This window comes from Scyliorhinus torazame, chromosome 9, assembly GCF_047496885.1.
Source record: "Scyliorhinus torazame isolate Kashiwa2021f chromosome 9, sScyTor2.1, whole genome shotgun sequence".
NCBI lineage: Eukaryota > Metazoa > Chordata > Chondrichthyes > Carcharhiniformes > Scyliorhinidae > Scyliorhinus > Scyliorhinus torazame.
Window position 1 is genome coordinate 59,783,104 of NC_092715.1, and position 23,734 is coordinate 59,806,837.

Below are 23,734 nucleotides of genomic sequence, written 5' to 3' on the forward strand. Positions count from 1 at the left end.
CACCCCCAACGTCTGACTGCCGTCCTACACACTTGATTATCGCCCTGGCCCCCCAACTCCACGGCTGACCACCACCCACCTCAACGACACCCCCTGCACTGATTAACTTCCACACCCAGGGGCAGCACGTAGCGCAGTGGTTAGCACTGGGTCTATGGCGCTGAGGACCTGGGTTCGAATCCCGGCCCTGGGTTACTGTCCGTGTGGAGTTTGCACATTCTCCTTGTTTCACCCCCACAACCCAAAGATGTGCTGGTTAGGTGGATTGGCCACACTAAATTGCACCTTTGGAAAAATATAATTGGGTACTCTAAATTTCTGATAAACAAAACTTCCAGACACCCGATTAACCACCAGACACCCAACCATCCCCCCCCAAAACCTCTGACCATGCTCCCACACACCTGATTAACCTCCTGACCCCCCCAATATCTCGACTAACATTCACCCTCCCAACTGCCAGCCAAGACCCCCCATTAATTAGCCTCCAAACACCCGACTACCCACCAACCCCCCAAACCCACCCAACACCCTACGCTCCCACATATCCAATTAGACTCCTGACCTCCCAAACACCCGACTACCTCCCACCACCCACAACATCCCAACTATCACCCACATCCCCCCCCCCCCAACTGATTAGCTCCCACACACCCGACCCCTTCAACCACCACCCCACCCTCCCTGGTTCTGCCCCAATACTCCCCACTGGCAACCAAATAGCCCCCCCCCCCGAATGATCACCCAACCCCCATCCACCTGATCCTCTTCCACTAATCACCTGACCCTCATCACCCCCCACGACCACCCCACCCACTGACCACCTGACCACTCTCTCCTGATCACCCCCCCATACACCAAACCCCCCCCCCCCCTTACCGACCACCCCACAACTCCCACCGACCACACAACCCCCCCACACCCCCTTCACTGATCACCTGCACACTGACTGGAAATTACCTTCTGCGCTCCACTGTAGGCCTCGGGAACCCGTTGCTCTGCACTATTCTCACCCAAACCGGGTCCTGAAGTGTAAGTAAACAGGAAGGGAGTGCCAATCTGACTGTGGTTGGAAGATCAGGCCCTACATTTGCAGCTTTTATTACTTCAGCCATGCAAACCATTGGAAAACATTTGTCTCCATCCTATAAATAATCAGGTGGCTCTTTCTTACTAGATTGCTCAACATTAGTAAAACAGACTAGCTTGATATTTTAAACATAACATCAGGCCTGATGTGGTTCCACAAGGCTTTTGAAAACAGGAGTGAGATGTAGGGCGTCATTCTCCGCCGGCGGGAGTCTCCGTTTTGCCGGCGCCCGGGGGTTTCCCGACGGAGTGGGGCTGCCCCACAATGGGAAACCCCATTGACCGGCCGGTGTAAAGGAGCATCCCCCGGCGGGTCGGGGCAGAAATGTGGCGGGGCGGGGCGGAGAATTTCGCCCCTTATATCATTTGGAAAGCAGCGGTATAATCAGACAAAATCAGCATGGATGTACACAAGGAAAATCATGCTTGACAAATCTACTAGAATTCTTTGAAGATGTAACCAGTAGAGTTGACCAAGGAGAACCACTGGATGTGGTTTATTTAGATTTTCAGAAGGCTTCCAACAAGGTCTCACAGAGCAGATTACTATGTAAAGTTAAAGCGTATGAGATTATGGATAGTATCTTGAGATGGATAGAAAGATGGTTAGCAGGCAGGAAGCAAAAAATAGAAATAAATGGGTCTTCTGATTGTCAGGCAGTGACTACTGGGTACTGCAGCGATCTGTGCCAGGACCCCAACTGTTCACATTATTTATTAATGATTTGTATGAGGGAACTAAATATATTATCTCCAAATTTGCAGATGCTACAAAGTTGGGTTGGAGGGTGAGCTGTGAGGAGGATGCAGAGATGCTTCAGCAGGATTATACATGCTGAGTGAATGGACATATGCTTGGCAGTTGCAATATCATGTGGATAAATGTGAGGTTATCCACTTCGGTAGCAAAAATAGAAAGGCCGATTATTATTTGAATGGGTAAATTGAGAGAAGTGAATACTCAGCGACACCTTTGTGTCCTCATGCATCAGTAAAGAAAGCAAATGGTATTTTGGCCACCACAGTGCAAGGATTTGAGTATAGGAATAGAGATGTTTTAGTGCAATTGTATAGGGCATTGGTGATTAAAGCAAATAACTGCGGATGCTGGAACCTGAAACAAAAACATAGGGCGCGATCGCCGGGTGGGAGAATCGCCGGGGCGCCACGCGAATTGCGCCACGCTGCCCCGTCCCCGTACGCGATTCTCCCACCCCCCGAAAGCAGCGGCGCGTGATTCACGCCAGGCCACTCGGAGAATCGCTGCAAACGGCGAGCGGCGATTCTCCGTCCCGGATGGGCCGAGCGGCCGCTACGACATGACAGGTTCCCGCCAGCGCCGCCCACCCCTGGTCGCTGCCGGCGGGAACTCTGCGGGAACGCTTGGGGGGGGCGGTCTGTGGGGGGGGGCTCCTTCAGAAGGGGGGGCCTCCGATGGGGTCTGCCCCGCGATCGGGGCCCACCAATCGGCGGGCCGGCCTCTCCCCGCCTCCAGGCCTACCTCCTTCCGCGCGCGGCCCCAGAACATTGGCGCCATGTTGGTGAGGGGCCAGCACGCGTAAGACATTCCCCGCGCATGCGCAGGATGGCGCGGCCCACCTGCGTGTGCGCAGGATTGGGCTGCCCCCAACTCCGCATGCGCGGGAGACCAAGACAGGTGACATGGCCAGATGACTCTTTATCAAAGCAAAGGGCATTGGTGAGGCCACACCTGGAGTATTGTGTGCAGTTTTGGTGTCCTTATCTGAGGAAGGATGTTATTGCTATGAAGGGAATGCAGCAAAGGTTTACCAGACTGATTCCTGGGATGTTATATGAGGAGAGACTAAGTCGGTTAGGATTATATTCATTGGAGTTTGGAAGGATAGATTCAGATAGACTGTTCCTGACGGTGGGGGAACCCAGAACTAGGGGTCATAGTTTGAGGTTAAGGGGTAAACCTTTTAGGACTGAGGTGAGGAGAAATTTCTTCACCCAGAGAGTGGCGAATCTGTGAAATTTGCTACCACAGAAAGTAGACAAGGTCAAAAGGTTTCAGGAAGTATCGCAAGGGAAGATAGAGAAGGGGTGTAGAGGAATTAGGAAGGGAATTCCAGGACCTGGGCAACTGAAGGAATAGCCACCAAATTGTGGAGCAATTAACATGAGGGATATTAAAGAGGCCAGAATTAGATGAGTGCAGATATCTGGGAGGGCTGTGGGAGTGGAGGAATTTTAGTGATAAGGAGCGACATGGCCATAGAGCCATTTGTGAACAAGGATGAGAATTTTAAAACCTAGGATTGTTTAACTGGGAGCCAGTGTAGGTCAGCGACCACGGGGGCGATAGGTGAACAGAACCTGTTGCAAATTTGGACACAGGCAGCAGAGTTTTAGATGATCTCAAATGTATGGAGGGTAGAATGAGGAAGGCCATCCGGGAGTTTAACAAGGACACGGGAAGTCCACACCGAGTAAAAATAAGATCAAAGTTTTATTTACAAACAATATATATATACACTTCCCGGTTTACTCCTACCGGGTTCCTCTTTGGTCGATGCCTTACTGGCCGACCTTATATACACTGGGTAATTAAGTTACCGCACCCCCACTGAAGGAGCTCGTACTCCGCATGTGCTGGCATGGTAGCACATGGTTAGCACTGTTGCTTTATATCGTCAGGGTCCCAGGTTCGATTCCCGGCTTAGGTCACTGTCTGTGCGGAGTCTGCTCATCCTCCCCGTGTGTGCGTGGGTTTTCTCCGGGTGCCTGGTTTCCTCCCATAGTCCAAAGATGTGCAGGTTAGGTGGATTGGCCATGATAAATTGCCCTTAACGTTCAAAATGGTTAAGTAGGGTGCACTTTCTAAGGGCCGGTGCAAACTCGATGGGCCGAATGGCCTCCTTCTGCAATGTTAACTCTATGATTCTATGACAAGCATTCCCACCCCGTAGGTCCCGCATGGAATATTACAGGGGTTATTTTAGAATAGCCAAGTCTAGAGGTTACAAATGCATGGATGATGATTTTAGCAGCAAATGAGCTGAGGCAGAATTGGGGAATGTTATGGAGGTGGAAATTAGTGATGACTCAGATATAGTGGTTGGAGGATCATCTTGGGGTCAAATATTACACCAAAGAGTCTGGTTTAGTCTCGGACTCTTGCCAAGGAAAGGGGGGATGTATAAGTGAACTATTATACTCACATGTGGAACGTGTAACAAATGTGCACTGTACAGTAATTAATTACACCATTTGTTACAAACACTGGACCTTATAGATGGTTATGTTTTAAAATGTCTCCTTTGACTTCCAGTGAAACAGAACACTCTGGAGATTGGGATGGTGAGGTCATACTAAACATCTCCCCTTGGAGATAGACCTATGTGATCTGGTTGCCATGGGGGAGAAATTCATACAGAAACTATTCAAATATCTAGTGACAGCTTACACACCTGGGTCAGCTACAATATCAGACAGAGAGGGCAAGAGTGTGAATGGACAACTAGGTGTTTAGAAATAATTTTCATCTCTATCTGAGCACTAGCTTGGAGTTCAGAGCTCCTGAGGTTATATCAGGATTCAAAAGTGGCGCAGGGCAAGGGGAAGCAGCTGATTGGGTGAGTGCAGTCAGGTAAGTTTTACCATTTTTATACTTAAGAGTTTTTAAGGTCTATATTTTGTGGTTTATAGTTTGTAAGGCTATATTATTAGGGGTAAGTCACGGCAGGTGAGCTCAAAGCCATGGGTCGGGAATTACCGACCAATCCCAGATTTCTGAGCTCGAGCGGCGGCCGGGGACACTGTGGGGCATTTGCAAGATGGAGGGTATCATGGGTAGCATGTATAGACAGGTGGTCACACTACAGGCTAAGACTCCAGAGGCAGGAAAGGAATGGATAACCTCCAGGCAGAGTAAGAGGACTAGGCAGGTAGTGCAGCAATCGTCTGAGGCCATTTCTATGCAAAACTGATATACCACCTTAAATACTGTTGAGAGGAATGGGATCAGTACAAACTGGATGGGTTACACATGGGCAAGACCGGGTCTGATGTCCGAGGGCAAGTAATAATAATAATCTTTATTAAGCTTACATTAATACTGCAATGAAGTTACTGTGAAAATTCCCTAGTCGCCACATTCCGGCGCCAGTTCGGGTACACTGAGGGAGAATTCAGAATGCCCAATTCATCTAACAGCACGTGTTTCGGAACTTGTGGGAGGAAACCGGAGCACCCGGAGAAAAGCCATGCAGACACGGGGAGAATGTGCAGACTCCGCACAGACAGCGACCCAAGCCGGGACCTGAGACCCTGGCACTGTGAAGCAACAGTGCTAAGCATAGTCGGGATTACAGAGACATGGCTGCAGGGTGACCTAACTCTCCCATCAAACCTACTCCCACACGAGGGAAGGGCTCTAACAACGTAGAGACATGGAAACAATCTCTTTCCTCAACAAATCAGTCAAGGATTGATCAAGCCCACCTCAGCTTGCGCCACCACTTAATTCTTCCTATTCTAATAGCTCAAAAGAAAAAAAGACTCAGAAAACACTACAACATCAAGGAAAAGTCAGAAGAAACCCAGTGCTCCCAGGATACATAAACCTCTCGGGCCATCGAAGGCAACGAGCATGGATTCTTACATTCATAATAACAATAAACAAAATAAAGACCAGATACAGTTATCTCTAACTGTGGGGGGCTACCTTCAATCTCAGTGAGATTCCAGCTCCACACCAACCACTATATCACCCTACTGTGGCTCCGCTCATCTTCATTATAAATGAGATAAGGAGTTAGGGTTTGGGTTAGGGTCCAAAAAGGACTTCCCTCCCATAACCACAAAGATTCTAACACATAATGACAAGGAAGAGTAAAACTGTGCAGCGACCCCATTCCGCATAATCGACTCAACATGGTTTATGCTAGAACTTGATAACGTGCGACTCTCGCCCTCGTGCTCACCCTCACCGCCCTTACAGGAGAAAAGACAACAAATAATAAACAACATAATCACACTGTCCGTGTGGAGTTTGCACATTCTCCCCATGTTTGCGTGGGTTTCGACCCCACAACCCAAAGATGTGCAGGGTAGCTGGATTGACCACACCAAACTGCCCCTTAATTGGAAAAAAATAATTGGGTACTCTAAATTTATAGAAGAAAAAATAAACAACATAATCACAAGGGAGTAACGTGCAAGATTATTGAAGAACTGCTGGATAATAGCACCATCTATTTTGCTCTAAAAGACCAAAGCCATGACAGGATTGTCGAACATTCCTCAGGATCTTTCCAGGATACCCACGAACGAAGTTAACTTCACCATGCTGCCGCCCCAGTGCCCAATGAATCCACAGCCTAGGCCCTGGCCAGGGGAGATGACTCAACACGATCAGCCACTTTAAACTCCTCACAATGAGCTTTGAGAACAGGATAATATAGGGCCAGTGATCGGAGGGCCCAACCGACCCCAGGCCTCAAAGACCAGACACAGTGTGCTCTGTCGAGCCTGATACACCCAACTTCAAGATTACTAAAGCATGGGAGCCAATTTTCAAACTCAATGGGAAAATCACTTCCCACCTCTTGCACCTGGCTCATGGACACTCCTTGTCCAGCCCCTACTTCCTGACCCCATCAGGATAGACGACACACCGTGCAGCAGGATCTCAATGAATCGAAAAGCACTGTTACCAGGGAAGCGTTTTCCCAAGCTCTGGCTCTGCTCGTCTTTTAATCCTTTATTTTATCCTGGTCCATATTTCATAATTGTGCTCTATTGAATACAAATATTCTCTCCTGAGCCTCCACCTCCTCAAAGCGAGCTCCAAAGACAAGCTCCATGGAGCCGAGATCCTCATCTATAACAACATTCTCAATGGTGCCCATCATCCGGATGCACACAGCACCGCCAGGGTGAAGCCCTGCTCATCACAGCACCGTCAGGGTGAAGCCCTGCTCATCACAGCACCGCCAGGGTGAACCCCCACTCACCACAGCACTGCCTGGGTGAACCCCCACTCACCACAGCACCGCCAGGGTGAACCCCCGCTCACCACAGCACTGCCGGGGCAAACCCCCACTCACCACAGCACCCCCGGGGTGAACCCCACTCACCACAGCACCGCCGGGGCGAACCCCCACTCACAACAGCACCGCCAGGGTGAACCCCCACTCACCACAGCACCGTCGGGGTGAACCCCACTCACCACAGCACCCCCGGGGTGAACCACTAATCACAGCACCCCCGGGGTGAACCCCCACTCACCACAGCACCGCCGGGGTGAACCCCCACTCACCACAGCACCCCCGGGGTGACCCCCACTAATCACAGCACCGCCCGGGTGAACCCCCACTAATCACAGCACTGCCGGGGTGAACCCCCACTAATCACAGCACTGCCGGGGTGAACCCACACTCACCACAGCACCGCCGGGGTGAACCCCCACTAATCACAGCACTGCCGGGGTGAACCCCCACTCACCACAGCACCGCCAGGGTGAACCCCCACTCACAACAGCACCGCCAGGGTGAACCCCCACTCACCACAGCACCGCCGGGGTGAACCCCCACTAATCACAGCACAGCCGGGGTGAACCCCCACTCACAACAGCACTGCCGGGGTGAACCTCTACTCACCACAGCACTGCCGGGGTGAACCCCCACTAATCACAGCACAGCCGGGGTGAACCCCCACTCACAACAGCACTGCCGGGGTGAACCTCTACTCACCACAGCACCGCCAGGGTGAACCCCCGCTCACCACAACATCGCCAGGGTGAACCCCCGCTCACCACAGCACCGCCGGGGTGAACCCCCACTCACCACAGCACCGCCGGGGTGAACCCCCACTCACCACAGCACCGCCAGGGTGAACCCCCGCTCACCACAGCACCGCCGGGGTGAACCCGCACTCACCACAGCACCGCCGGGGTGAACCCGCACTCACCACAGCAGCGTCGGGGTGAACCCCCACTCGCCACAGCACCGCCAGGGTGAACCCCCGCTCACCACAACACTGCCTGGGTGAACCCCCACTCACCACAGCACCGCCAGGGTGAACCCCCGCTCACCACAGCACTGCCTGGGTGAACCCCCACTCACCACAGCACCGCCAGGGTGAACCCCCGCTCACCACAGCACTGCCTGGGTGAACCCCCGCTCACCACAGCACCGCCGGGGTGAACCCCCACTCACCACAGCACCGCCAGGGTGAACCCCCACTCACCACAGCACTGCCAGGGTGAACCCCCACTCACAACAGCACCGCCGGGGTGAACCCGCACTCACCACAGCACTGCCGCGGTGAACCCCCGCTCACCACAGCACCGCCGGGGTGAACCCCCGCTCACCACAGCACTGCCTGGGTGAACCCCCACTCACCACAGCACCGCCGGGGTGAACCCCACTCACCACAGCACCGCCGGGGTGAACCCCCACTCACCACAGCACCGCCGGGGTGAACCCCCACTCACCACAACATCGCCAGGGTGAACCTCTACTCACCACAGCACCGCCAGGGTGAACCCCCGCTCACCACAGCACCGCCGGGGTGAACCCCCACTCACCACAGCACCGCCGGGGTGAACCCCCACTCACCACAGCACCCCCGGGGTGAACCCCCACTAATCACAGCACCGCCAGGGTGAACCCCCACTCACCACAGCACCGCCAGGGTGAACCCCCACTAATCACAGCACCGCCGGGGTGAACCCCCACTCACCACAGCACCGCCGGGGTGAACCCCCACTAATCACAGCACCGCCGGGATGAACCCCCGCTCACCACAGCACCGCCGGGGTGAACCCCCACTCACCACAGCACCGCCGGGGTGAACCCCCACTAATCACAGCACCGCCGGGATGAACCCCCGCTCACCACAGCACCGCCGGGGTGAACCCCCACTCACCACAGCACCGCCGGGATGAACCCCCGCTCACCACAGCACCGCCGGGGTGAACCCCCACTCACCACAGCACCGCCAGGATGAACCCCCGCTCACCACAGCACCGCCGGGATGAACCCCCGCTCACCACAGCACCGCCGGGATGAACCCCCGCTCACCACAGCACCGCCAGGGTGAACCTCCACTAATCACAGCACCGCCAGGGTGAACCCCCACTCACCACAGCACCGCCGGGGTGAACCCCCACTAATCACAGCACTGCCGGGGTGAACCCCCACTCACCACAGCACCGCCGGGGTGAACCCCCACTAATCACAGCACCGCCAGGGTGAACCTCTACTCACCACAGCACCGCCAGGGTGAACCTCTACTCACCACAGCACCGCCAGGGTGAACCCCCGCTCACCACAGCACTGCCGGGGTGAACCCCCACTCACCACAGCACCGCCGGGGTGAACCCCCACTCACCACAGCACCGCCGGGGTGAACCCCCACTCACCACAGCACCGCCGGGGTGAACCCCCACTCACCACAGCACCGCCGGGGTGAACCCCCACTCACCACAACATCGCCGGGGTGAACCCCCACTCACCACAACATCGCCGGGGTGAACCCCCACTCACCACAGCACCGCCGGGGTGAACCCCCACTCACCACAACACCGCCGGGGTGAACCCCCACTCACCACAGCACCGCCAGGGTGAACCCCCGCTCACCACAGCACCGCCGGGGTGAACCCCCACTCACCACAGCACCGCCGGGGTGAACCCCCACTCACCACAGCACCGCCGGGGTGAACCCCCACTCACCACAACATCGCCGGGGTGAACCCCCACTCACCACAACATCGCCGGGGTGAACCCCCACTCACCACAGCACCGCCGGGGTGAACCCCCACTCACCACAACACCGCCGGGGTGAACCCCCACTCACCACAGCACCGCCAGGGTGAACCCCCGCTCACCACAGCACCGCCGGGGTGAACCCCTGCTCACCACAGCACCGCCAGGGTGAACCCCCGCTCACCACAGCACCGCCGGGGTGAACCCCTGCTCACCACAGCACCGCCGGGGTGAACCCCCACTCACCACAGCACCGCCGGGGTGAACCCCCACTCACCACAGCACCGCCGGGGTGAACCCCCACTAATCACAGCACTGCCGGGGTGAACCCGCACTCACCACAGCACTGCCGCGGTGAACCCCCACTCACAACAGCACCGCCGGGGTGAACCCCCACTCACCACAGCACCGCCGGGGTGAACCCCCACTAATCACAGCACTGCCGGGGTGAACCCGCACTCACCACAGCACTGCCGCGGTGAACCCCCACTCGCCACAGCACCGCCGGGGTGAACCCCCACTCGCCACAGCACCGCCGGGGTGAACCCCCACTCACCACAGCACCGCCGGGGTGAACCCCCATTAACCACAGCACCGCCAGGGTGAACCCTCACTAACCACAGCACCGCCGGGGTGAACCCCCACTCACCACAGCACCGCCGGGGTGAACCCGCACTCACCACAGCACTGCCGGGGTGAACCCGCACTCACCACAGCACTGCCGCGGTGAACCCCCACTCGCCACAGCACCGCCGGGGTGAACCCCCACTCGCCACAGCACCGCCGGGGTGAACCCCCACTCACCACAGCACCGCCGGGGTGAACCCCCATTAACCACAGCACCGCCAGGGTGAACCCTCACTAACCACAGCACTGCCGCGGTGAACCCCCACTCACAACAGCACCGCCGGGGTGAACCCGCACTCACCACAGCACTGCCGCGGTGAACCCCCACTCGCCACAGCACCGCCGGGGTGAACCCCCACTCGCCACAGCACCGCCGGGGTGAACCCCCACTCACCACAGCACCGCCGGGGTGAACCCCCATTAACCACAGCACCGCCAGGGTGAACCCTCACTAACCACAGCACCGCCGGGGTGAACCCTCACTAACCACAGCACCTTCGGGGTGAATCCCGGTCACCACAGCACCGCCAGGGAGAACCCCTGCTCATCACAGCATGGCCGGGGTGAAATCCCGCTCACCACAACACGGCTGGGGCGAACCCCCGCTCACTACAGCACCTCCGGGCGAATCTCCGCTCATCGCAACACCGTCACATCTCAAAACCCCGATCAGGATCATCTAGGGACATAGCGTAAGACATATATCCCAAAACGAAAGACAATTATGAAATGTGCACTCAGATAAAATAAAGCATCAAAAGAGCAGAGCCAGAGCTCGCAAAATCGCAGCCGCACCTGCCCTCAGGTCACATGACCCCTCTCCGCCTCATTGACATTTCTAGCAGGGCCATAAACACATTCTGTTGGACAAATTTATGATTTAACTAGAATAGCAAACGTTGGGAAATCCTTCCACTCTATTTACCCTATTGCTGACACACAGCAGCAGAGAAAATCTTCCCCTGTATTGTTCATTTCATTTGTGAGATTGTGATGAGGTGAAATGGATAATTACTGAAATTAACTTAAATGGAGTTCCTGAGTTAATTTAAAAAAATCAAAAACAAGATGTACTATTCATGAAATTACGACAATTACTTCATAGTTACTGTTCACTACATTCTTGCAATATTCAAAAATGGAGACCATTTGATGTTAAGGCCCTACCACTTTGCTCTCTGTTGCCCTCTGATTCTTCCATACAGTACACCTGGAAATAATCAATGACATCTTCCTTCCCAACTGTCCAGTAGACGGTTATTGTGGTGCTTGTTGCAGTGTTTGGCTCCTGGGGAACAATTGTTGGGGACTGAGGAACTGAAAGCAAATTCGAAAAAAAAAAACAGACACTGTGATAAACCTCAAACGTGCGACATGTCAAAAAAAGGTAATCACTTTCTTAAATGTTACAGGCACTAATGGGTTAAAAATGTTTTCGTTTCACTTGCACTTCAGAAAGGAATGCGTGAACTGCGCTGATGTAAATGCACGATGAACAACAGTCTATTAAAAGCAACTGCAAGATGGAGAAACTCAAGCAGTGTTTACCAGCATTTGTTGGCCACTGTTTCATCCCATTTAATGACTTTCCTCAGACTTGAATCCAGCCCTGACAAAGTTCTTGAAAAGGATGCAACATTGACTCATAGCCATGACAAAACCTTCTAAGATGCACATTTTTCTACTTCAATTCCCAGCACAACAGCTTAAAATGTTTGGTGTGCAATTTGCACTTGTTAAAAGTCTTATATTAAAAGCCATTGACATGGGCACTGCTATTAACAGATAGAGTGTGGGGAAGAAGACTACAAGGCTCCTCATGCTCCAGAAGGAGTGCCGAAAGAGTTCCATAACTTGGTGAGTGGGTAGCTGCAGCCTCAGATCAGCTGCCAGGAACCCCACCGTTCAGCTCTCTTTCTTGCTTCCTGCTAAATCCTTCCTGCTAAATCGAAGTTGCAGTGCAGATGCTGTCACTAAGCCTGCCTCTTCAATCTGTGCTCTAAATAATGTACTTTAAAGGGGTGGGAATGTGATCAGGTTTCCCCCGTTCTGTTATTACCAAAACCTGCTCGCCCATTGAAGTGGGTACTGATAAAGATTAGGCCATAAGTTGCCATCCATCACTTTTCAGTCCTTCAGAATGTAGCTTCGCTTGACAGGAAGCTCCACTGCTTGAAGTAGTGATCACTGACTCTACCAAAATTCCATGCCTTTGTGCAAGCTCCAAACATCGAAAGTGCCTCTAGTCAGGAATTCAGTCACAAGTGTGGTGGTTGGAGAGAGACAAGTTTTAAAAGGGCAGCATCTGCTGAAAAGAACCTGGGGTTTCCCAGAAGCGTGGGGTGGCTACAATGGGAAATCCCACTGGCCGGGGGTGGGGACGGAGGATTCCGCTACCAGCGACGGCTCGCCGCTGAGAAATACACAGCTGGGGAAGCGGTGCATTCACCCCCCCTAAGTAAATGCAGGAACTTAGTCAACTTAATACAAGTTTTTTTTAAATGGTAATGGAGAAAACCATGGGATCTGATGGCTCAACCCAATATAATGGCAGAAATTTGAGATGCATTAGGCAAAATTTTCCAAAGATCTAAGATTTAAGAATCTTGCAATCCTTTCGATTGGAAAATTGCAAATGTCACATTGTTATTTAAGAGAGTTCAGAAGGTTGAGGAATGATCTAATTCAGGTGTTAAAATGATCAAAGATTTTGATACAGTAGATACAGAGAAACTATTTCATCTGGTAGAGGAATCCTGAACAAGAAAGGGCATAATCGTAAAATTAGGGATAGGCCATTTATGCCTGAAAATAGGAACACTGTGGGTGGAATTGTCCCAAGCTTCCGCCAGCGGGTCCGATGGCAGGCATGGGCGGGGGGTGATATATGGCGGGAGGCCCCAAAATCATTTTCAGTGGGTTGTTCTGCTGGTGCATGCCATGGCAGGTTGGAAATCCTGCCAGAGGCCGGCATAAATCTCATTTGTATCCCATTAATGGCCGACTCTTGCTCCTAATTTCTATGTTGCTGTGGTGACCGTGAAACCATTGTCAATTGTAAAAATCCCATCCTGTATACTAATGTCCCTTTCGGGAAGGAAATCTGCCATCCTTACCTGGTCTGGCCTACCTGTAACTCCAGACCCACAGTATTTTGGTTGACCTCTTAAAAAAAATTTTTTAAGTACCCAATTCTTTTTTTTCCAATTAAGGGGCAATTTAGCATGGCCAATCCACCTACCCTGCACATCTTTCTGGGTTGTGGGGGCAAGACCCATGTAGACACAGGGAGAATGTGCAAACTCCACATGGACAGTGACCCAGGGCCGGGATCGAACCTGGGTCCTCAGCGCCGTGACGGAGCAGTGCTAACCACTGCGCCACCCTGCCACCCTAATATGATTCACTCTGAATGCCCTCTGAAATAGCCCAGCAAGCCACTCAGTTCAAGAGTAATTAGCATTGGACAACAACTGCTGGCCTTCCCAGCGACACCCACACCCCATTGAAAGAATAAAAAGTAATTGAAAGTGATGGTCGTACCAGGCAAATTTTTTAGTGACTCAAATCCAGGCCGTGCAGATTTGACAGCAAGATCTTCAAGAGAGGAGCACCAACTTGGCTTTAAATCCATCGAAATTGCTGCCTCCAAGGCAGAAATCACACTGTGTAAACATATATTGATTTATCAGTTATTCTAATTCCTTATGAACAATTTGAATAAATTAGTTATTAACAGCAAGCACTGAAAGCAAAGCAAGATTTAAAAAAAAAAATGATTCATAGAAAAACTCTTCTTTATTTGGAAAACGGAATGGACCAGGTTACAATGTAAATTACTTCTCCACCTTTCCAGCGCCTCAATATCTCATCTTATTTACTGACTACAGGGACAAAGACAATAATCAGGCCTCTGCCTGGTGCGTTCTTGAATCCATCACATTGAGGTGTATGAGCAACGCCAGTTCTTTGCCCTTCCGAATATTTCGACCTCGGGGGAGTGCCCCGTCACACCCTTGCCAAGACGAAAAAGTGTGCGGAGTTCTGCTGGCAGCAGCAGACGCGTAGCCCAGCTTTGGTGAGGAGTTATCCAGATTCAAAACGTTAGCTCGCCTCTCTCTCCATAGATGCTGCTAGACCTGCTGAGATTTTCCAGAAATTTCTGCTTTTGTTTCAGATTCCAGCATCCACAGTAATTTGCTTTTAACACAGCCCAGAGCTCTGTGGAGCAGCACACATACATTAACGATATGCGTCACCAGTCTGCTAATGTCCTTAATTTGCTCTAATAGTAAGGTAAGGTAAAGTTGCCATACTCCCAGATGACCATAGGCTGCTTTCCCCTTTTGAGGGGGAGAGCTGACTGGTGGTGGTTTAACCTGAGGATCACCACACCTCAGGGCGAGGGGCAAGGTTGAGAAGGCGGGGCCTTCATGAATAACCTCAGCTGGTACGGAAATTGAACCCGGGCTGCTGACCTCGCTCCGCAACACGGACCGACTGTCTAGCCAAATGAGCTAATAGCAAAAGAGTAATACTGAAAAACAGGCAGCATTGTTTTTTGCAGAAAGAATTTGACAACCAAGGCAATGTGAATAAAGTAGGACCACCCTGCGTGTCCAAAATACTTCAAATACAGATATCATTAGGCTGCAAATAAGAATATAACAAGATCAATTAGGCAGTTTACATGGAACTTCACTTTATCAGCGGTACTGATTTATCCGCGGTAGATTATGAAAAGAATTTATCTTCAGAGTACCTGCCACAAGTAAAACTTTACAGATCAGGATAAAGTAACTCATTTAGATAAAAACTGAGGAGCCTTGTAAAATTTCTGGAGATACAATTCAGACGATTAGGCTGGTAGGAGACATCCTGACATCCCTTCCCAAAATAATCAATTGTTGGGGATGGAATATTAGTCATTTCCTGAGAAGCTTTCAGCAGAGAGTGAGACAGTGGGACACAGGACTTTACAACTAAATCAGGAGATTCCTCTTCATACAAGAGTGATCCACAAGGCAGAGTAGTCTTTTCAGGAAGGGTCTGTCCATCTGTATATAGCCATTCTCTGCAAGGGACCCTTGGCATGTCTCTCTGTGTTAGAGAGACAAATGGTTACAACCAAAGGGGCGCCACTCTGCATCAATACAGCTGGCCAGGACATTCTCCTGCATTTCCTGCCTGCCATGGGTGTGATGGAAGAATTAGCAAGTTGATTATCAACCTGTTTGGCCGTGTCATGAGCAGTTGACACTAGACTTTGAAACTATTTTTTAAAGAAACAATGCATGGTGAAATTAAAAAACTTTAAAAGCTCTCAGGATGAAAGAATAAAGAAGGGTTCATCTCGTGACCTTCTAATTTATGGGTCAGCATGAAGCTAGCAAGCTATGGATTCCTTTTGTTAGTAGAAGCATTTATGATAATCACATGGGCCAGACTTGACTCAAAAAGGAAGAGAGACAGAAAGCAAGAAATTACAGGCTGGTTAATCTGTCATGGGGAAAATGTCAGATTCCATGATTAAAGATGTTATAACAGGGCACTTTGATAAATACAAGGTAATTGGGTGTAGTCAACATGGGCCACGATCGAACGGCCTCGTCATGCCCGACTCGGTGATGCGACGAGGCCTCTGATGAAATTTGCGATGCTCGGGACCTCGCGATCTGGATCTCACACTTGCTGGGCCAAATCCAAATTTACAAATTTAAATGAGATATTAGGCTCATTTAAATATGTCCGCACCCAATTTTCCCGAGGCCCGGGAACGAATGCCCTCGCATGGGACACTTTGCTATGTGGACCAGGTGTAATGGCACTGGGGGGAGGTCTCCCAGGCCATCAAGGCACCTGGGAGGTCAGGTTCTCGGCAGGGTGGTACCCTGGCAATCCCGCTGCCACCCGGGCACCATGGCACTGTCAGCCTGGCACGTTGGCACTGCCACTTTGGCACGTTGGCAGTGCCACCCTGGCACTGTTTGCATGTTCCCGCTGACGTGGGGAGGGAAGGCCAGTATGGCCAGTAAGGCGGGCGGGACCGGAGACCGGTCTGCCACCAAGTGCCGAACCCATTCCCGATCTGTGGAGAATTCTGCCTTATGATTCAGTTGTACAGGGCACTGGTGACAGCACTGTCATAATATACACCAGTATATCATGGTGCAGACACACACTGATGGACACACAGTGGGACCAATCAACACACACAACACCGCAGCCAATCACCAGTTAGAACACATGCACTATAAAGACAGGGGGCATCAGAGTTCCTGCTCATTCGAGCTGTAGTTAGCTAGGAGGTCAGAACTCACAGCCTGCAACACAGACATCCACCATGTGCTGAGTGCATCAACTGGTTAGGACAAGGCAAAGGTCTTTAGTTAAAGCTAGTATCGTATTAACCCACAGTCAGAGTATGTTACAACAGTTAATGATTCAATAATATAGTGTTGCACTATTTCAAGTGTTGGTGACATGTATGTGTTCCACGGATCCAGAGCACCCAACAAAACATGATACCAGGAGTTGAGGGATATTAGCACTTCTTAGACCTACCTGCAAGTGATCTGCCTTCCGCCAGAATTCCGTCATCCTGCAACATGGACAACATCCGCCCGCCGCTGCCGCTCCGCATCACCGGTAACCTAGGGGCCAACTGGAAGATATTCAAATAGCGCTTCCAGCTCCACCTTGAAGCCACAGACCGGGAAGATGCCTCGGACACCAGGAAGATGGCTCTCTTCCTATCCACGGCCGGGGAACGTGCCATCCACATTTTCAATTCTCTCACCTTTGCGGATGATGAAGATAAAACAAAGTTCAAGACGGTCCTCCTCAAGTTTGACACTCACTGCAGCATAGAGGTGAATGAAAGTTTCGAGCGCTACGTGTTCCAACAGCGTTTGCAGGGTAAGGATGAACCTTTCCAATCCTTTCTCACCCACCTCCGCATCCTTGCGCAGTCTTGCAGCTACGGGCCCACCTCCGACTCCACGATACGCGACCAGATCGTTTTCGGTGTTCAGTCGGACCCCCTACGACAGCAGCTCCTCAAAGTGAAGCAGCTCACCCTAGCGACCGCCATTGAGACCTGTGACTTACACAAAAAACGCCACGAGTCGGTATTCCCACATCCAAGCTGCTGAAACGGCGCGGCAAGGTCCCCATGAGGCAGAACGGGTCCAAGCGATTGAGCAACTCCAGGGCCTCAGCCTGGATGAGGGCGGCCATTTTGCGCGCTTTTCACGGACTACCGCGCTTGTGCGCACCAAACGAGGGGGCGGCGACGTCGAAGAACGTAATGCGCAGGCGCGCACCACGCATGACCGCACCGCGCATGCGCGGTGGCGCAGCGAATGTGCTGACGTCACGACGTGCGGCAACTGTGGCTCCGCCCATTTAAAATGGCAATGCCCTGCCAAATCTCGACAATGCCTAAGATGTGGCAGACTTGGCCACTATGCTGCCTCCTGCCGAGCAGCTCAGCCTGCCAATTCATATCGCTTCAGCCAGCCTCGCAGGAATGTCCGGGCAATTCAACCCACGGTCACCGAGTCCGATGCGGAACTCCCACACAGCAGTGACACCGAGGACCCGAAGCCGCCTTTTCGAGTCGGTGTTGTGACAAAAAACAGGCTGTCCCCGAAGCAAAGACACCAGCTGCTGTCGGTATACAGCATCGATCCAGACGATGAGTGGTGTGCCTGACGGTCAACCAGTCCCAAATACGATTCTGCCTGGACACTGGTGCCTCCGCCAATCTCATTGCGCGGTCTGACTTCCAAATCCTTCATGTCAAACCAGCCATCCTTTCATCAGCCTGCCAGCTATTGGATTACACTGGCAATGTCATTGCTGCCAGCGGCTCATGCCAACCTGAAGTGATGCACAGGTCACGCAAAGCCATCCTTCCTTTTGAAATCGTGGGCTCCTCGAAAGCCTCCCTGCTTGGCGCGCAGGCATGCAAGCTGTTGAACCTAGTTCAGAGAGTTCACTCTCTCTCTCCTGATGACACATCTGCCTTTCAGGACATTGACTTCAGGGCGCAACTCGACGCCATCATCGACCAGCACCACGACATCTTCGAAAGCATGGGCACGCTCATATATACCTACAAGATCTTATTGAAACAGAATACCACACCTGTGGTGCACGCACCTCGCAGGGTCCCAGCACCCCTTAAGGACTGCCTCAGGCAGCAGCTGCAGGGCCTCCAGGACCAAAGAGTGATCTCCAGAGTCACCGAACCAACCGACTTGGTCAGTTCCATGGTATGTGTGAAAAAGCCTTCCGGCGAATTGAGAATTTGCATTGATCCCAAGGATCTAAATTGCAATATCATGAGGGAGCATCATCCAATTCCCAAGCGCGAAGAGATCACATGCGAGATGGCTCGCGCCAAGCTCTTCACCAAACTCGACGCCTCAAAAGGATTCTGGCAAATCCAGCAGGAAACTGTGTACATTCAATACCCCCTTTGGCAGATATTGTTACAACAGGATGCCGTTTAGGATCATATCTGCTTCAGAAATGTTCCATAGGATCATGGAACAAATGATGGAAGGCATTGAAGGTGTTCGGGTCTATGTCGACGACATAGTCATTTGGTCCACCGCCCTGCAGGAGCATGTCAGTCGCCTCCTTCGCGTGTTCAAACGCATACGTGAGCAGGGCCTACGCCTCAACAGGGCCAAATGCTCTTTTGGCCAGACGGAACTCAGGTTCCTCGGGGACCACATCTCCCAGTTGGGTGTGCGGCTGGATGCGGACAAGGTGGCTGCTATCACAGCCATGAAAACGCCAGAGGACAAGAAATCGGTCCTCCGATTTCTGGGCATGGCCAACTTTTTAGGGAAGTTCATCCCTCAACTCACCTCTCATACCACAGCTCTCAGGAACCTGGTCAGGAAGAAATGGCTCCCTGCCCACGAGCACGAATGGAGAGAACTCAAAACCAAACTCACCACGGCCCCGGTCTTGGCTTTCTTTGATCCAGCAAAAGAGACCAAAATTTTGAGTGATGCCAGCCAATCCGGCATTGGGGCAGTGCTCCTGCAACGCGATGAGGCCTCATCATGGGCCCCCGTTGCATATGCGTCACGCGCCATGACCCCAACGCGCAGATAGAAAAGGAGTGCCTGGACCTTCTGACCGGTGTGGTCAAGTTTCACGATTATGTGTACGGACTTCCTCAATTCACCGTCGAGACCGACCATCGCCCGTTGGTCAATATAATACAGAAAGACTTGAACGACATGACGCCTCACCTCCAGCGTATTCTTCTCAAGCTCCGGCGATACGTCTTCCAGCTGGCATACACCCCAGGCAAAGACCTCATCATTGCCGACGCTCCAACCAGGGCAGTCAACACTCCGTGAGACCCAGCGGGATTCGTCTGCCAGGTTGACGCCCATGTGGCCTTCGTGGCCTCCAATCTATCTGCCACGGATGAACGCCTCATCCAAATTCGCCGCGAGACAGCGGCTGACCCTTTGCTACAGCATGTAATGCGCCACCTAACAGACGGGTGGCTCAAGGGCCAATGCCCTCAGTTCTATAACGTCAGAGATGATCTGGCGGTAGTAGACGGGGTTCTTCTGAAACTTGACCGCATTGTCATCCCGCATAGCATGCGCTAGCTTGTCCTGGAACAGCTACACGAGGGCTATCTTGGCGTGGAAAAGTGCCGCCGACGGGCCCGAGAGGCAGTGTACTGGCCCGGCATTAATGACGACATAGCCAACACAGTGCTCAATTGCCCCACTTGTCAGCGCTTCCAGCCGGCCCAACCACGTGAGACCCTGCAGCTCCATGAGTTGGTCACGTCACCTTGGACCAAGGTGGGCATCGACGTGTTCCACGCGCTGGGTAGAGACTATGTCCTGATTGTGCACTACTTTTCAAATTACCCGGAGGTGATATGGTTGCATGACATCACATCGTCTGCAGTCATCCGTGCCTATAAGGACACCTTTGCTCGACACGGCATCCCACTCACGGTTATGTCGGACAATGGGCCCTGCTTTGCAAGCCAGGAATGGTCCAACTTTGCCAGGCGGTACAATTCTGCACATGTGACATCCAGTCCCCTGTACCCCCAATCCAATGGCAAAGCGGAGAAGGGCGTCCACGTAGTCAAACGGCTCCTCTGCAAGGCTGCCGATGCTGGGTCCGTTTCTACCTCACCTTGCTGGCCTATCGCTCTGCCCCACTGTCCACTGGCCTGTCGCCAGCCCAGTTGCTCATGGGTCGCACCCTGAGGACGACGGTGCCGTCCATTCATGTCCCAGACCTCGACCGCGTTCCAGTCCTTCGACGGATACAACTGTCTCGTGCACAGCACAAGGCGGCTCATGACGCCCGTGCAGCTGATCTCCCTGCTCTGGCTCCAGATGACAACGTCTGCATCTATCTTCCGATGGCGGCTGGTCTGCAACCGCTGTGGTCCTTCGGCAGGTGGCCCCCCGCTCGTTCCTGGTTCGTCTACCGGATGGCTCCATTCTACGCCGCAATCGATGCGCCCTTCGTCTCGTTCCGCGCTCGCTACGTGATCCTCCACTGTCACCTCACCCTCCTGCTGACCCTGCCACGGACTATGCAGAGACTCCGGTCACTCTGCATCCTCCTCACTCTGACGCAGTCCAGCCCGCTCCTGAACCGGCGGCTCCCGACCCACCCTTGAGGCGGTCAACCAGAATTTGTCGCCCACCTCAGAGACTTAATTTGTGAACTTTGTGGACTTATGGACTTTCTGATTTGTTTTGTTCTTCCGTTTGATCGTTTACATGGTTTGTATATAGTGTTCATCTCGTTATTCTTGTTGCATACTGTTTTTCTGCACCTGGCACCTTCCCATGTAAATAGCTTAGTTCTCATGCACATAGTCCTGTAAATATGTCTTCGCACCCCACACGTAGTTAGGAACATTCTCACCATACACTATTTATTGCCACACAGGTACATTCTTTTATAAAAGGGGGATGTCATAATATACACCAGTATATCATGGTGCAGACACACACTGATGGACACACAGTGGGACCAATCAACACACACAACACCGCAGCCAATCACCAGTTAGAGCACACGCACTATAAAGACAGGGGGCATCAGAGTTCCCGCTCATTCGAGTTGCAGCTAGCTAGGAGGACAGAACTCACAGCCTGCAGCACAGACATTCACCATGTGCTGAGTGCATCGACTGGTTAGGACAAGGCAAAGGTCTTTAGTTAAAGTTAATATCGTGTTAACCCACAGTCAGAGTATGTTACAACAGTTAATAATTCAACAAAATAGTGTTGCACTATTTCAAGTGTTGGTGACCTGTATGTGTTCCACGGATCCAGAGCATGCAACACAACAAGCACACCTGGAGTACTGGTCTCCTTATTTTAGGAACGATGTAATTGTGTTAGAGGCAGTTCAGAAGTTTGCTGGACTAATACCAGGAATGGGCGTGTTGTCTTACGAGGCAAGGTTGGAGAGGTTAAATTTGTAATCACTAGAGTTTAGAAGAGTAAGAGGCAATTTAATCAAAACATTTAAGAACCTGAGGGATGACAGGGTGGATGTGGAGAGGATGTCTCCTCTTGTCGGAGATCTAGAACTAGAGGTTACAGTTTAAAAATAAGCGGTCGACAAAGATGAGGAGAATTGTTTTCTCTGAGGGTCGTGTGTCTCTTGAACTCTCTTCCTCAAAAGGAAGCAGGGTCCTTGGGCGGGGAGTGTCAGGCTTTGACTGAAAATCGCTGTCTGGCTCTCCAGCTGCACATTCTGAGCTTTTAGTCCAAATTTTCAGGGACTCTGAAGGAAAAGGAGTGGACGGGGTTTACACCATCAGTCTGGCGGGCCGGTGCCTGATAGAGCCAGCAAGGCCAGCTCCTTCGAGATCGGGGCACCATCTTTAATGGACACACTGAGCTGCACAGAAAGCAAAGACCCCCAGCCGCCAACCTTCCGCACGGACACGGAGGACCCCCCTCACAAGCATCAGGGGCTCTCCACCACCCCCAGCTTGCCAACATCAGGGCAACCCTCCCCACCACAATTGCAAAATCCCCCCCCCTTCACAGGCACCAGTGCTCTCCCTCTCCCATCGCCGCAGTCGAGGCCACTCTACCTTTCACAGGCATCAGCCCTCCCCAAAACACATGGGAGAGGCTACCCCGCACTGCCTCCTGGCACAGGTTGGCGCTGACATGTGGCTGTTAAATCTCACGAGAGGCCTCTCGTGAGATTTGCGACACTCGGAACGCCTCACGAGATCTAACAAGATCTCGCGAGGCGCTGCGATCTGCATCTCGCCCTCACTGCGCGAGATCCAGATATACATATTTAAATGAGCCATTAGAGAACGAATGCCCACGCCTGGGAGACATCACCAGGGCGCCGTTTAGCACTGGGCACACAACCACTTGATGGTTCTCCCAGGACATCGGAGGCCCCTGGGTTGTTAGGCTCTGGGCAGGGTGGTACTCTGGCACTCCTGCTGGCACCCAGGCACCTTGGCATGGTGAAACTGGCAGGGGCACTCCAGGGTGCCAAGCTGGCAGTGCCAACATGCCCGGGTGCTAGGTTTCTTGGGATTGGGTCCGGGGGTGCCTTGCCCTTAAGAGGTGGGGTGAGGGGCTCAAGGCCCCTAAGAGGTAGGTTGGGGCATTGGGGGTGAGGTTTGGAGGCTGCGGTGGGGATTCCGAAGGGGTCAAGAAATCAGGGTGGCTTTTAAATATGGTGCACTGGTGAGCTGAGCTGAGCTCGTCTGTGCAAGAAGTGAGGTAAGTGTACCCTTGCCGAGGCATTCCTTTTGAGTCCTGTTTGACAGCGCCCAAAACGGGACCCTGCTTATTGGGCATTAAATTGCGGCCAGTATATTTAAATGAGGTTCCGACCCTCCCTGGTTGGGAACTTTGTTACTTCACCGGTGAGGGCTTGGGAAATTCAGGAATTGCGACCTCGATGAGAAAAAATCCCTCCCCCTCCACCCACGTTTGAGTACTTTAATGGCAGAGCTAGATAGGTCCTTGATTAAGAGGGGATTAAAGATTATCGGGGTGGCAGAAATGTGGGGTTGAAGTTACGATCAGATCAGTCATGATCTTATCGAATAGCAGAGCAGGCTCGAGGGGCCAAGTGGACTACTCCTGCTCCTGATTCATTAGTATGTTCGTATGTGTAACAGAGCCTCCATATCAGCTCTGGGGAGGCAGTGGCGTGGTGGTATTGTCGCTGGACTAGTAATCCAGAGACCCAGCATCATCTCTGGGGACCCAGGTTCG

The 23,734-nt window shown here is 52.4% G+C and overlaps 1 protein-coding gene across 1 annotated transcript in view; it reads right to left on the reverse strand.

The window, feature by feature from the left end:
- Positions 1–23,734, reverse strand: part of LOC140429234 (uncharacterized) — a 188,588-nt gene that overhangs the window by 53,873 nt on the left and 110,981 nt on the right. The window contains exons 6-7 of the mRNA XM_072515986.1: positions 13,995–14,116; positions 11,619–11,768 (exon numbers count right to left, since the gene is read on the reverse strand). Coding sequence (XP_072372087.1) covers positions 11,619–11,768; positions 13,995–14,116 — 272 coding nt within the window. The remainder of the gene's footprint in view (positions 1–11,618; positions 11,769–13,994; positions 14,117–23,734) is intronic.